At 37.2% G+C, this 15332-nt stretch overlaps 1 protein-coding gene across 6 annotated transcripts in view; it reads right to left on the reverse strand.

Annotated features, from left to right (window-relative positions):
- ATE1 (arginyltransferase 1) overlaps positions 1–15332 on the reverse strand; it is a 70277-nt gene that overhangs the window by 32040 nt on the left and 22905 nt on the right. For all 6 annotated transcript variants that reach the window (XM_071446423.1, XM_071446420.1, XM_071446421.1 and 3 more), the window contains 2 exons: positions 13536–13717; positions 10618–10717 (listed from right to left, as the gene is read on the reverse strand). In XM_071446423.1, the coding sequence (XP_071302524.1) occupies positions 10618–10717; positions 13536–13717 (282 nt within the window). The remainder of the gene's footprint in view (positions 1–10617; positions 10718–13535; positions 13718–15332) is intronic.

Below are 15332 nucleotides of genomic sequence, written 5' to 3' on the forward strand. Positions count from 1 at the left end.
TTTTTCCTGAATGGAAGATAGTTAAAAGTAATTAACAAGCCACACAATGCCAACTGATAAAGACTAAAATGGAAAGAACATAAGGAAAAAAAATAATTACATGAATTATGGATACACTACCCATACTATCACTAAGCACCCCTTGAGAACACTAGCCCTAATAGCTTAAATAAATAAATAAAATCAATCATCAGTGGAACAAAAAGCTCATCTTGTCTTCTGTCCATTCACAGAACAACAGGGCATTTGTATTGGGACAAAGATAGATTTTGGGTGCTATGTACTTTTGCTCCACAGATCCATTCTTCTCCAATTAATGAACAATGGAGTCATTTTCACACCCTGTTTTGTCATCCCATCTCAGTGTTATTTGTGAAAACGTTTTCATTCTGAACAAGAGAAGGGGAAGAAGCAAACAGTATCTGTTAGAAAGGATGATCTACTCCCCTGAAACCTTTCTAGTAAGAATCCCCAAATTGTCCAACACATCTAACACAGCAAATAACTACTCTGAACAGTTTCAGCCATTCCTTTTAGAACAGTTCCATTCTTCAGCTGAGAACAACTAAACAAAATAAAGTTTTTGGCAGTGGTTAATTCCCACAGGACAAACAGAAACCTCGGGGCAGTGTCTGAAAACACCAAGGGCGACTTTGAGGTTGTTATTTTTGTTTATTTGTTGGTTTGTTTTTTGTTTTTTTTTTTAATTTGCACTGGAAAAGGCAACAACTCATCAAGCTCCCAGGTCTCCACAATAAGGCAACATTTTAAAGCCTTTGGGAACTGAGTTTACTAGACTGAGAAAAAACTTTAAAGAAGCTGAAACAAAAATATTTCACTTCTCCTCTGACCCTCCTGCTTGGGGCCCTGCTCTGTGCAGCCTCCCAGAGCCCTCAAGGAACTTTGGGAAAACTCAGCACCACCCAAGAGCCTGCTAAGCTCCACAAACTTCAACTACTGTCTCTAATACCAATTAAAGAAAATACAAGTTTGCTTTTAAATTACTTGCATCTAAGTAACAGTGGTGGCTACCACAGGATGCCATGAAATAATCTGGTCCCCTACCAGGGATATGCTGGTGGTGTGAAAACACAATTAATTACCATCATCTGCAACCCAGTACTATCATAGCCCTGCTCTAGGTTTTAATTCTTCATTTTTTACCTTGAGCTGTCTCTTCAGGTATTTACCGTAATACTATAAATAACAATTTACTACTATAAGGAAGATAAAATTCATCCAGCAGACCTCCATAAGCACTGGAAGGAAAAACCATAAAACCCTATATGCCCTGTCAACTCATTTAATGCAATATTCTCTCCTGAAAGAAGAAAAATGCAAGTTTTAACCCAGACTTAGCTAAAGCAGAATGGACAGCAGAGAAATTCAACAGCATAAACACATTTTCTTTCACAGTCACGTAGTCACGAACCTTGACACTAAAAATAACTCAGCCCACATCCAAACTTAGCCCATTCTAAAAACTTTGTAGTTGCACAATTCCCTTTTCTTCTCCTCTTTTCCACCCTTTCTCCTTGCCTCCAGAGGTTGCTATCATCTTCAGCACAATGAAGGCAGTAACTCATATTATATAAACAAATGCTAGGAGCTGACCTCAGCAGCTCAGGACCTAATTTTAGCCACCATTCTCTAGGACAAAATACATTGGTTGATGAAAATCTTCTAGGCTGCATTAAAAAATTACAAAAAGCTTAGAAAATGAGAGCTGGAGAAGGAATTGAGGGGTATTTTTGGTGGATGTTTGATTGGGGTTTTTAGAGAAGCCATGAAGAGACATGTTGGTAGCCAGGTTTAAAAAGAAAAGTGTTGCAAAAAACCTATAAAATTAAACACAACAACAACAAAGAAATAATAATCTTCTTCTTTAGGAAGAAAAAGCTTAGGTGAGACATTAAGAAAAAGAATTTCAGTGGGATGACCACTAAAGAACAAGAAAAGATAAGAACATGTTATATATTATATATTATTATATATGTTACACATATTATTTATGTTATATATTGTTATATACTCACACCAAGGCAGAGATGTGCAAGAGTGTGTCAAGGGAGGCCCTTGGCTCACATCCTACAGCTTTTAAAAGTTAACACAAATATAACTGAAGCTGTACTGCAGCAAAGGGATGGACTACACAATCCATTATTCCACTTCTCCCTCCTGGCTCCAAATCATTCACCTCTATAGGATTCTGGGACTTAAATTCCCATCCAAGTACTGATGTTGTACTTTTTACAGACTAGACTGTGTTTAACATCAGGGTTGAGGATAAATAATAGAACCTCATTAATATACCCTGTTCATTAATTATACTCTTACTTGTAGACTCTGTACAGTCAGCAGCTAAACAAACTCAGAGAAAGAAAATAATCATTCACAATAATGAATTCTCATCTAGATTACATGCAACACTTCAGAGGAGTGTACTGTGTAAAAGTTTACCTCTGTAAAATTAATAAGGTCTCAGTTAAACCAGGCCTCATTAAAGTATCTCCCATTAAACCTTTCCTGGAAAATTGGAGAGAAAACATCTCTTGTGTAGATTAACTGGCTTGTCAGCTAGCTCCTACTGTAAAGGCCACAAGTGAAATATGGCAGAGCCAGGAAAAGCAGGAGCTCCAGGCTTTCAGACCAAATAAATTCCACTTGACAATATTGCCTAATTAGAGCTAACATAATCAGCAAAAGAGCAAAAATAAGAGCAGCTGGATTTGGAGTTAAATGAGAGATCCAACACTCCAAGTGTTGCCATCTTCAATAAATGTGGTGCACAGATAAAATGAACCAGTTTTAAGGACTCATACTTTGGGGACAGATTTGACTTTTCTGTAGAGCACAAGAACTTTAATATTTTGTCCAACATCTGAGCTGGCCTGGCTGTGAACAGCTTTACACAGGGACTGTGTCAGGAAAAGTGAAGAGCATTATCTCCATAAATCTGTTTTCACCTTTTCCATCACAGCACTGTTCAGTGACCATCTCTGAATACTCAAATTTTAACTCACTTTTGAGAATTCTCACAAAGAGACAGTTACAAAGACAAAATTCAGAATACACGGTGTTAAATAGTGTTTGAGGACCATCCAAAATGATTAAATCAACAAAACTGAAGCTGATGAAGCAGCACTACATCAATTAATTTGCTTGATAGACACCTTAAAAATACTCTTAATTCCCTGCATTCTTACAGTTACTAGCAAGGACTAATGGGTTTGTAGAACTATAATTGGCAAATTCTGAAATGGGAATTTTGACCTAATTTCTCACATGAAGGAAAAAACTGAAGACATATAAATTGTAAAATATATTATTCTCCCTTAAAAAAAATAAATAAAAGACCAAAAAACAAAAAACCCAAAAGCACAAGAAAGCCACCCAAACAAAATCCCCAGCTCTTTTGTCTCAGCATTTCACAATTTACAGTTCTCACTTTTAACTGCCAGTGGTTGCTATGGAGTCCCCAAATGAGCCTTCAACCAAGATTTAGTGTAAGTCAGAAATGAGCAGGGAATTTATGACTGTGCTGAGTCATGAATCAGACATGATAAATTTCCAGCAGCTACCATCATTCAGAGGATGGTTTGTCTCAGGTTTATTAACATGATCCTGAATAAATCTTTTTAGCAGCTCCCTTTGACAGAGACAGGAAAGTTACCTCTAGTAAATCTGAAAACATCCACCAGCACAGAACTGACCAACAATTTAACTGTGCCTCTTACTCTTGGGTTTTTAAGGTAGGATTTTAGCTCACTTAAACCTTACACAAATTAGCAAAATCATATTTATTAAGAAAAAAAATCATAATAATGAAGTTGTCCCAAATTAACAAGATTCCTGTAACAAGTAAAAGGTGTAGAGCACACCCCTGCTGATGTGCAAATGTAGGTAGTTAATGCCACATAAATCACATTTCTATGTTTATTCTTCAGAACATTTGAACTGGGAATCCTGAACATACAGAATATGGTTGGGTTTTCTATGGACCACATGAAAATAACTTGATCCAAACCAAGTTTATTTTCTCAAGGTGCAATAATGAGAAAGAGACTTGTTGATGTCAGAGGTCAGCTGAGACCTACAGAACAAACATCATCTCCCCCGATAAAGGCCTAGAAATAATAGTCAAACATAAACATCCATATTACTTCATTTCTGCTACAAACTTCATCTTAAACTCCAGAAACAAATAAAAAGAAACACAGATTTTTAACATTAGGAATATAAACATTTCCAACATTAGAAAAATAAATCCCCAGGGATATGGTCACTTCTGTCCCAAGGGAGTTCTGACTGACAAAAAAAGAAATAAAGTTAAGCAAAAAGACACAGCGGGTGTCTGTATCTGTTTCTAGAAGAAAAATGGGATTGCAGAAAAATGCTGTGTAAAATTCAGCACAGCCTCAACACCTCTACTGAGGAACAACTGCAATAATTTACCAATTATACTCAGTAAAAAACAACAGCTTACAAAAAAATAAAGAAGCAATTGAGTAATTGCATTCATTATCTTTACCTGCTATGAAAACATGGAAATATAGACAGACACTGATATCCTGCTTTACATAATTACATTTTCAGTAGAAATCCCCTGTCAGCATTCACTTATGGCTGTTGTTATACGGAATGGAGAATCTCTTTATTCCTGCTTGCTGATGCTCATAATAATGTGGTTTTCACAACCTCTCTACAAGTGTCTTGAAGAACAAAACAAACCTCAAACACTTTGTAAGAAGCTGTTAAAAGTAAAGGAGAAAAGATTTTAAATATTCATCACTAGCATGGCATCAAGAACTAAAGAACTAATAATTTTTCACCCATGGTGTTTTTATTCTGTCCCACATTCTCATAGTTGTTTATTCCAACATGTTAAGTTCCATTTATTTGGTGCAGGCTTTCAGATAAGGAAAGGTGAAAGGAAAAAGCTTTTATGGAAGGAAGAAACAAAAGGAAAAAAGATTTTAAGGGACTCTGCAATGCTGAAAAGAGCACCTGTCTTCTGACATCCAAAAACCAGACATCCCTCCCAGTCAAACACATGTGATAAAATACATGTAGAGAGATAAGGACTTTTTGCACCAGATAAACCTTGAAGGAACATTAAAGCAGCTTGATTTTCACATTTAACATGTGTACATCAAGTCAATCATGCAAAATCCTTCTGGAAGTCTTGGTCACTCTAAAAGACTTCTCAAAATCCCTTTGGGTTTTAATGCCCAAACTCCAGCAGAATTCAGAGCAGTCTCTCTTCAGGCACTAACCCAGCCCATCAGAAGGAGCAGCTGGGTAAGGCCAGAGCTCTGAAGAAATCAATGTTCAATTTTAGCTGCTGATGTAGAGGAGGATCCAGGGAAGTCCAGGGAGAAAACAGAAGGAAGGAAGGCAGAAGGAGGATAAAAATGATGTTAATAAGACACACACAAAAGCAGGAATTGCCTCCTCACTTGTGCAGCTTATCATTCTCAGGACTTCACTACTGTATGTTTTTGTCTTTATTATTTGCTGTTTGTTTTTAATGGTCCTGCCAAAAAAAGCAAAACCACTGTGTTGCCAAAACTTTTACTGCTTTCTTAAATAATGGTTTTACAATGCAGATACTTCACTTCTTTATTATCAAATGGTGCTGCAAGCAACAACTTGGCACTCTATAGCAAGCACTGACTTTTCAGGATATTCAGTTGACTCTTTATGACCTGTTTACATAAAAAGTTGTTTTGTGCTAATTGCAATGCAGATTTATTCCTATAAACTTACAAAATTAATCCTGGAAAAGCCAGTAGTTTCAGGGCAACTCTGGTCCTCCAAACTACTCCCAGCTAAAAATATTTTTCCCATTTTAAGGTAAATAGTAAGACCAATGAGAAAAGAAGACTAAAAAGAATAAATAATAAAGAATAAAAAAGAATAATAAAGATGATAATAAGAATAAAAAGATGACACATGAAGGTATGAAAGCACCAGCTCTTTTTGTGTGGAACTAATGACACATTTAGCAAAGCTTTTTGCTGGTCAGTGGCAGAACCATAACAAGCATGTGCTTACACCCCCCAAAATCCCAGAGGATCACATTAAATCTCCTTCCCTCACAAATTTCACTTTACACAGCAAATCTGAGCTTACTGAAAACATTAATTAAATTCCATAGTGAGACATGGTGAAAGAGTCTGGACAGGGGAAGATGAGCCAGGCTCCTGTGGATCTTGTGGACATGGACACGCAGGCTACCACTGGATGCATTTCACTGCTGCACGAGGAGTGATGCTGAAATTCCTGAAAGCAGCCAAAGAAATTGGCTCTCAAGTGCCATAAAATTCCAGGGGCACCACTCACAACCACAATCAGTCTGAGGTATTTAGTTTAAGAATGATTAATCACAGTTGAATCAGCCTTTTGTTTCTTTTCTGACATTTCAGAGCCCTTTCTAGTATTCCATCTATCTGAAGTCTGGCCATGACTTGATACCAAAGGAGACTGTTTGAAATAATTCCATTTACTTTGGCCTGCATACAAGTCTGGATAAAGGTTTCAGTCAAAACACCTCTTCACATCATAGAATGGCCTTAAAATGGCACACAGAGATAACAGAGCACAAAGACATTAAATCTGCTGTGCACTTCCAAGTGCTCTGAGAGTTATTTACCAGCACCACTGGGGTGGCCTCCAGGGGAAGCACATCCTTGACCCAAACAAGGAATGAATGATCCATGCTCCAACTTTCTATCTGTCTACATTATTAACAGATAAACATGATCAGGTGTAAGTGTTCAGCAAATTGCTATCAATGTTCAGTACTCTGAAATTGTATCATCCAAAAGCAATGATACCTTTAAAGAGAAAGGGCACTACATTCACAAGATCTATGCAAGTACCAACACTGAAAAAGCCTCCCAAAACCCAGAACTAAGGAAACTCACATAGAAAATGTCACCAAATCCTTCCCAGCACAAGAACTTAGAGGAGAAAGGGATTTAAGGTCAACTGAGGCCAAATGGCTAATGCAAGGCAGCAAATACACTTTTTATACCAGAAACACAATCTCAAAATCCACTGAACATCACCCACCACAAGACTCAAAATCAGTGTGAAAGGACTGCAATGGAAAGAACAGAAAGGACCTTAAAGAGTTCAGAAGTGATTGGAAAATGTGAATTTAGAAACAGAGCCACGAGTGACATTTTTTACTTGAAGGATGCAGGATAAAACAGACAGAATATCAATCCAGGAAGAAAATCCAAGGTCCTCTCAAGCATTTCTCTGATATGGCTGTTTGCTAAAGGGGCTACTTTTATTTCTGTAAGTCCATAAATATGCTTGCAAATTACTGCATTTAACTGAAAACATTAACAAGTACACAGACAGCACTTAAACACATGAGAAGCAACCCTGAGACCAACTTCATTTTCAAGTAAAATACTATGCTTAAAACTTTATCACACACTCCAAAATGCATTAGGGAAAAAGACTTTGCATCTTATGACTCTTGGAAAATTTTCCAGGAGCCTATTTTCCAATGTGAGAACTACCACATCTAACAGAGCCTGAGAAGGTTTCCCACAAGGTCATGAATTTCTTCAGAGCACCCTTTAAATCTTGTATTACCCTAACCTACACAGAAAAAAAATGGAACAAAGCCATTGCTTAAGGTTTTTCACTGGATTTTTCCATATTAACATAATAGGACTGCAGGAATCCTTTTGTCTCAATTTAATGTAGATTTTATTTTACCAGTTTGTAAATATTAACCCATACATGGGAAAAAATCAGAGAGGGGCTGGGAACTAAAAGATATCCTAATTTTGCAATGGAGTTCCTTCCCCCATCTTAAAATAAATTTCACTAGGACTCCATTGTCCTAAAATCACATTGCAATCAATGCTGGCTGGTGGGGAACAAAAGGAATGGGAACACTGAGTCAAAAGGGAGCTTTATTTTAAAAACCTCTGTAATTATGTCTGATCCATGAGTTAGTTGATACTCTAACCATTCATCTTCCTGCCTGAGAATCCAGAACTCTCCAACTCTTATTGTGCCACAGGAATCCCAGCTCTGGGATCTGCTTCCAGGACTTTCAGGCCTCCAATCTTCCAGTGGATTACCCTCCATTCATACACCCAATTGTACCAGTTGTGGGAAGAGAACCCTGCAGATGAGATGGTCACACACTGACCCCAATAACTATCCCCCAAATTCTGTGCCTTCACTGGAAATAAATGCTGTGTTCTCATAAGACACTTCTCATACAGAGAATTGCTCCTGTGCTCAGCCTCCCCTTCTGAAGCTCCCAAAATGAGTAATTTGCAAATAAAATCACAAGAAAAGGGCTAGAAACCCAGTGGATGGCTTTCCAGCTCCTTCTCTCTCTTTCTTTACCTGACACCAGTTTAACATCAGTCACCCACAGCCTGTCACTCCTCCACAGCAGTATCATTAAGGGAAGGGAGCCTCTAAATTCTCTATTAAATTGCAATAAGGCAAAGTCTTTAACATGAAATGCCTCCAAGTCAACCAGGCATTACTGAAATTACTTAATCTGCAAAGTCAGTCCTTCCCCACCCTACCTCACCACTCCCAATCACTTACAGGAGCAGCAGCATTATCAAGATGCATTTCAGGGCTTAGCTTGATAATTTGGTTCTGGTGTTCTGTTTCAGTGAGGGAAAAGTGGAACTACAGAATTAATGTCAACCTGATTTTCAATTTCATTACTTTGGTCTACTTCTCAAACAAATGCATCCAGGAAAGGAAATATAAAATAGAACAAAGGCCCTTGCAATTCATTTATTGGATTACAGCTGTCCCAGCAGAGAGCATTAGGTGTGTTCTAATCACACAGGTACAGGCTTTTCTTCTTATCCTCCCCAGTCCTTACTTCAGCTTTAATTACCCAACCCACTGACTTGTGTAGGTTTAGGTGGAAGACTAAAATGTATATTCTACCAAATCACAGTCATATCAAATAGTCATTAATTCTAAGCAAGGGAAGAAAAAGAGCTTTTGTGAAGGAAACAAAAAGTAAAATACTCCCACTACAATTTAATCAATTTCCATTATTTAAGAATGAAATCTAGAAGCATTGTGGGAGTGTTCTATTCTTGATGCAATCATTTTCAAATTGCAGCACAGGCTCAACAAAACATTGCAATAAATAATAAAAATGTGGAGTGGGTCCTTTAATGCAGTGCCTCATGTATGAGCTTCATTTAATCCAAGTACACAAAGTTCATTTTTTAGTAAAGCACTATAAGCAGCTGGACCCAAAAGTCTCTTAACCATGATATCTTTCAGAAACGGGATTTTTGGGGTTTTTTTGCTATTATTGCCAGATTTATTTTTTAAGTGCCCTGGTAAATGACATCCACTCATTTTCTAAGTCTTGCACTATGCAGGCTGTAGAAGAGATAAGGGATGTTAAATTGCAGTGTCTCAATATGAACAAATCACCCCAAACTTCTAAATATCTCCAAAGAGTAAAGGAAGCAATCAAAACCTTTGGTTCAAGCTGGTGATGTGCCAGCCTTTCAGATGATTCAGATGAGAGAGGGCAGATTTTTCCAACTCACCTATCTTCTTCCATCAAACTTAATATTCTCTTTGGCCAGCAGATGGACATAAAAATTCAAATTGGCAAAGGGGACACACACACACACACAGACACATCATCTACCAAAACAAGAGGGATTTGTTATTTTCAGAAGACAATCCTCATGGGCACCTGTAGTGCAGGCCATAATCAAGCTGAAACTCCTTCACAGCTATCACTTTAATGAGCCTCACAATTTTTGGCCATTTGAAAACACTGCAGATTTTTAGCATAGTTTGAGAAGGGAAAAAAGGAAATGAAAACACTTTGCCTTTTTCTCTAGATTTTGTCAACTTTTTATCTTTCCACATTATTAACAGATAAAAATGGTTATGTGAAAGTGTTCAGCAAATTGCTATCAATGTTCAGTACTCTGAAGTTGTATCATATTAATAACCAAAAGCAATGATGCATTTAAAGAGAAAAGATACAACATCTCACAAGATCTAAAACCACAAGAGAGATACTCTTAGGCACTGAGGTCTGAGCCAAGGTGAAACCAGCAGGGGTTACAAGGCAGCCAGAGTGGTTTCTGTAAATGTTCTGTGGTCTCCTCGAAATCTGCTCTGCCTCAAAATCTCTGCTCACCAAACTTCTCACTGGTTTCATGGGCAGAGCCTCTAACAAAAAATAAAGAGTAAAACCCAGCCAAGCCCAAAATGACATCTTATCACTGCCTGGAGTCACTAAGCAACAGGTACAAATATGCCAGCCTCAAAAAGGGAGAATTTTAGTGTACTGAGAGACACTGTAAACATGAGATAGCCAGGTAAGCAAATGACAAACATTATCTGACAGCCTTGAAAACCTCTCTTAAGCCAAGATGTAATAAATAGCACATGCAACTAAACTGGGAAAAAAAATCCCTAAGCCAAGTTAAACAGTAACCAGCATTCAAATTTAACTATATAAAGTCTACATTAAAATGCAAAATGACAATTACAAAATATTGTATTACTATGAACACTGTCAAAAGCTTTGAATAACAGCACACTAAGGAAATAAGTGAAAACACACTTTACCTTGTATCTCATTTTGGGGCATGAATGAATGTAGAAACCCATATAATAAAAACAGAGATCAGGAGCTTTTACACAAAGCTGTCTGGTAAAAGCAATTTCCCTGTTAGGGGAAAGAAAAGACTAATTACATTTGAATACAATACTTAAAGCCATTTTACTTCTTCATATTGAAATATTTTACAGCTATCTGGCTCTTAATCTAGGACTTATAAAAGGACTAGACTTCTATAAAATAAAAATTAGCATCATAAACTCCAAACTAATGTTTTTAAAAATCCCAAACATAATAAACTGAAAATTATTACTTGGAAACCTAACAAACAAATCATCAAAATGCACAACACCATGTCAGGCTTAAAAATACTTTCATTTTTGTGTTTTGGTCTGCCAGCTGTCTGATTTGATATCTAAATACAAATGACTAAGACACCCTCTGTTTAATGTTTCTTATCAATATTTGTGTACATTTGAATTCTACAGAAACCTACTGGTATTCTGGAATTCTACTGGTTAACAAGGCTCAGGAAAACATCAGAGCATTTTTGAAAAATAAGCTTCAAGGGTAAGTCTCTTGTTTGTTCTATCATTTATGCTCCAGCAATCTGCATGTAAAAACATCCATCTTTATGCAACAAAAGGTATTTTTACCCATCCCATGCTTGTTAGTATGATTTTCTCATTTATCCTGAAAAAAAAGGTCAATGTATTCCAAAAAAAAGTTTGGTTTTTATTTTACTGGCACAAGGAAAGCACTGTTACTACAAAGACTCAGCCAGTGCTTCCTCTATAAATGATCATTTTTGCAGAATTTCTATCTGTGCAGATCACTCCTATAACAAACTGGATAAAAAATGGATGCTGGTTTTACTTTCTGTGTCAAAGGGATAAGAATATGTCCCTGCTCACTGCAGGGGAGCTGGAATAGATGATCTTTAAAAGGTCTCTTCCAACACAAACTATTCTCTGATCCAAGACATGAGTACATTCATATAGGAAGCATCTACAAATACTGGAGGCAATTTATCCCTTAAAATTAAATTAGCATTACTCAGTATTTCTTGATTTTTTTTTTCCTGTGGCAAGACTGGCATTTCTAAGCAGTTTCTTCTCCCCTTGCTCTCTACTTACATGCCTACATATTTCAAATGATGCTCAAATCCCACCCTTTCTACAACTCAGCAGCAACAATTCTCAGAGTGGCATGAAATGGAAGTGACAGCAATGCAGTCCAACCTCCTTGGAGTAAAATTGGCAACAGCTTTGGAGGTATCAGATTCCTTTGCAACTTCCTAAGTCCTCCTAACTCAACTTTTTTCTTCCCCTCTTTCAAAGAAGAACGACGTAGGCTCCCTCCAGGACTTTTGGGAACTCTTTTTTATTGCCTTAAATGCTGCAGAATTTACAAGCTGCTTTTTCACAAGCTGAGCCATGCACTCATGGTGCAGCTAAATAGCTTTAAATTTATTATGTAGAAAATTTTAAATCATTTAAAGAATTCGTAAGCATGGATTATGTCAGTCTATTATTACATAAAGTAATGTGATATTACAAATATTAAAAAATAATTCTTAGGAGGACTTAGTATTTTGTATGTTCATCTTGCAAGGAAAATATTAGTCTAATTTCAAGTATCTAACATTTGTAATGGACTAGTTCTAAAAATCTAAACCATTAAGAGTAAAAAATATCAAGGTTTTAGGAGTTCCAACGTTTTTCCAGATTTGTTAATTCTGATTAATTCTGTAAAATTATCAGATCCTAATCAAAATCCAATCAAATTCAGATTAGACCTTTGAGATATTAAATTGCATGGGTTTTATTAATTATAGAAAAGGTTTATGAACAAATTGTGGTAAGAAGTTCCCTTAAAGTGCTGTTTGTGCTTCACATAGCTCAAACGTGCCATTTACCCACCCTGGAGGGTGACACTGAACAAGAGCTGAGAAGGTGCCTCTCAGCAGGAGCCCTTGGAGAAAGGTGAAACCTGGATCTCCCAATTCCAGGGCTCCTTTTGCACCTGACATTGTGCAAATCCCCACAGGTGAAAAGATTCATGCTACAGCTTCTCACACTCAGCCTCGGACACAGACATGTCTGGCACGAGGCTCAACCCCAGCTGCTCCATGAGAACACCACATTTGTCTGTGGCCAGCTTCTTTCATATAAACACAGAAGTAAAAAAGGTAAGGAAAAAATAGAGTTACACAAGTATTTCCACTCATTTGGGGTGGATATTTTTCACTTAGAGGAACAATGGAATCATAAAATTGCCTGTGGAAGAAAAGCAGTAACTTGCAATTTCACACACAAGTTCTGTTCACAGCGAAAAGCAAGACCCACAATTCCTACTGTTTTGCAAGGCCATGTTGGATAGTTAATTTAAGGCTTTAAAATTCATAGGATTACTCCCTCCATCAGGCTTTCTGAACAGAAAGATAATGAGATTAACATACCTGAAAAATATACTTCGTGCTAGTACAGCAGGAGAGCACTAATTCAGCAGACAACGCTTTTTAGGTACTCTGTTATTTATGATCTCAATGTGCATAAAACTATAAAAGTGATTAATTTCATTTGGTAACTGGGCTTAGAAAAAGGTCAAAGGAAAAATTATTTCTGTTCAGACAAAAAAAAAGGGGCTTTTCCTGCTGAAACCAAGCAATATTAAATTATTTTCAGTGGCAATAAAAACGAGGCATTTTGTTTCTGTGTGTTTTCTTAACCTGTAAAAGTATTTAGCTAACCAGAAAGTTACATCTCTAGTCAAGGATGACAATTAAAACTTTACCTGGAAGGCAACCAACCCCACAACTATTTTGCTAAAGGTAGTGTTACTAATATATATTTAGACTAAAAATAAAACTCCAAGTTTAGAAACAAGTATTAATTCCATGCAGATAAGGAAAATGTTCTCTTACCGTAATGCAGAGTAGACTCCCAAAGATAAGAAAGAGAAGTCTGGGTCATAGTACAGATAGACTGAGGACACACAGTAGGGCAGGATATCAATTACACCAACAGCAATTATCTTCCCATCCAGCCAGTACTGCTGGTGGAAGGAGCCATAGCCACATTCTGGTCCATTTGGGGCATGCTCTGCCTAAGAACAAGAGAAGGATTAACTCCCTGACAGACTTTCAGTATGAAAATAATTTTCAAGAGAATTTCAACACCTAAGTAAATACTGTAAAAATTTTTGCTGGCCACCTGCATTTAGAAAAAAGGAAAAAAGACATTTGAAAGGCAGGGAAAGCAATGTTATTACTGGATCTTTTGTGCCCTTTGCTGTTCTCACAGTGGGTATAACACACATATCACACATCCCAAACATGAATCTGAAATAGCCTCTGCCATCCAGCACTTATGGTACTGACAGGACAAACCAATGTGCTTCTTCAAATTATTAATAAATTATGACATGCCAGCCCAGTGCTTCCAACACTCCCTGTCACAGCAAGGACCTCCAGGTTCTCTCCTCCACATCCCCAAGCACTGGAAGCACTTTTGCCATAGAAATTGATTTCCTCAAAGTGGCAATTAAGTTTATTTCAGATGACCATTCATAAAAAAACCTGAGCAGCTCATTCTTTGTGTGATGTTTACTCTCTATAACTAACAGAACACCTTTTATCCAAGAACCTGAAACTGTGTGGCAACAAAATCTGTGGAACCTCTTCTTTATCAGCCCACATCAGAATAAATCCTGCAAGAACACCAAGGGACTGCTATTGTTGTGTGTTGTGGTTTTGGATGTGCACTGAAGTTTGACTCTGGATGGGGTAAAGCACCTCGAGCCAGAAACTGATGCTTGAAATTAAGAAGAAAATGATATCCCTAATTTAAACTGTATTACACAACCAACTCTGCTATGCCATTTTCTCCCACGTCAAGTTTACTTTAATCCTGAATTCCACTGTGCTCAACTTAATTATCCATCTAGTCATGTTTTTCACTGCACTGCCAGGTCTTCAGAAAGCTGCTTCTCACTCAATAAATCTGACAATATTGCCTGCTATTACCAACTGTTTTGCATTACATCAGCAGAAGGTGGGTTTAATCAAGTATCTTGATACAGTAGCCCTGATTGAAGAGATGATAGGCAGGAGAAGTTACTCTAATTGGTACCACATGTGTCAAAAGGAATCAATCACGTGAGCAAAAATCATTTCAACTGGCTTACCCAACCAGCAAGTCCCAAAATAAAGGCCACATAACAATATGTTTGAATTTTTACACAGTTATATACCATAAAACTAAATGTGGAGCTACAAATACTCTAAAAGTGAAATGATGAAAACATCTGAGAGCTCCATCTGCAGTATGTGAGAACATTAAACCCAGATAAAGCATATTAAACTCAGCTTTTCTTGTTCAGGTAAAGCCCACTTATCCAACAGTTATGGTTTCATTCAGTAGCATCCACTTTTCAGCAGAGCCAAATGAAATCACATGGTCAGTGATTTTAAAGCAGGGACACAGTCAAGCAAAAGATGTTCTCTAAGGATTTCTCAGCACAGGTTAAGTTCCTTTCTCAGAGTACAGTCAGTGACAGAAAAATGAAACATCTCAAAGCCATGGGGAGATGTGGCTGGTAATGGAACACAGACTTGCTTAAATAAGCTTCAGTTAAAACAGATTTTCTTTTTTAGTCAAAAATTCATCATATAGGATTTAATGAATGTTAAAGAAGATAGTCTAAGCCACCATGGAAAAGA

The sequence above is a fragment of the Agelaius tricolor genome, unplaced genomic scaffold, assembly GCF_023055355.1.
Source record: "Agelaius tricolor isolate 1412-34295 unplaced genomic scaffold, bAgeTri1.0.p SCAF_22, whole genome shotgun sequence".
Taxonomy (NCBI): Eukaryota; Metazoa; Chordata; class Aves; order Passeriformes; family Icteridae; genus Agelaius; species Agelaius tricolor.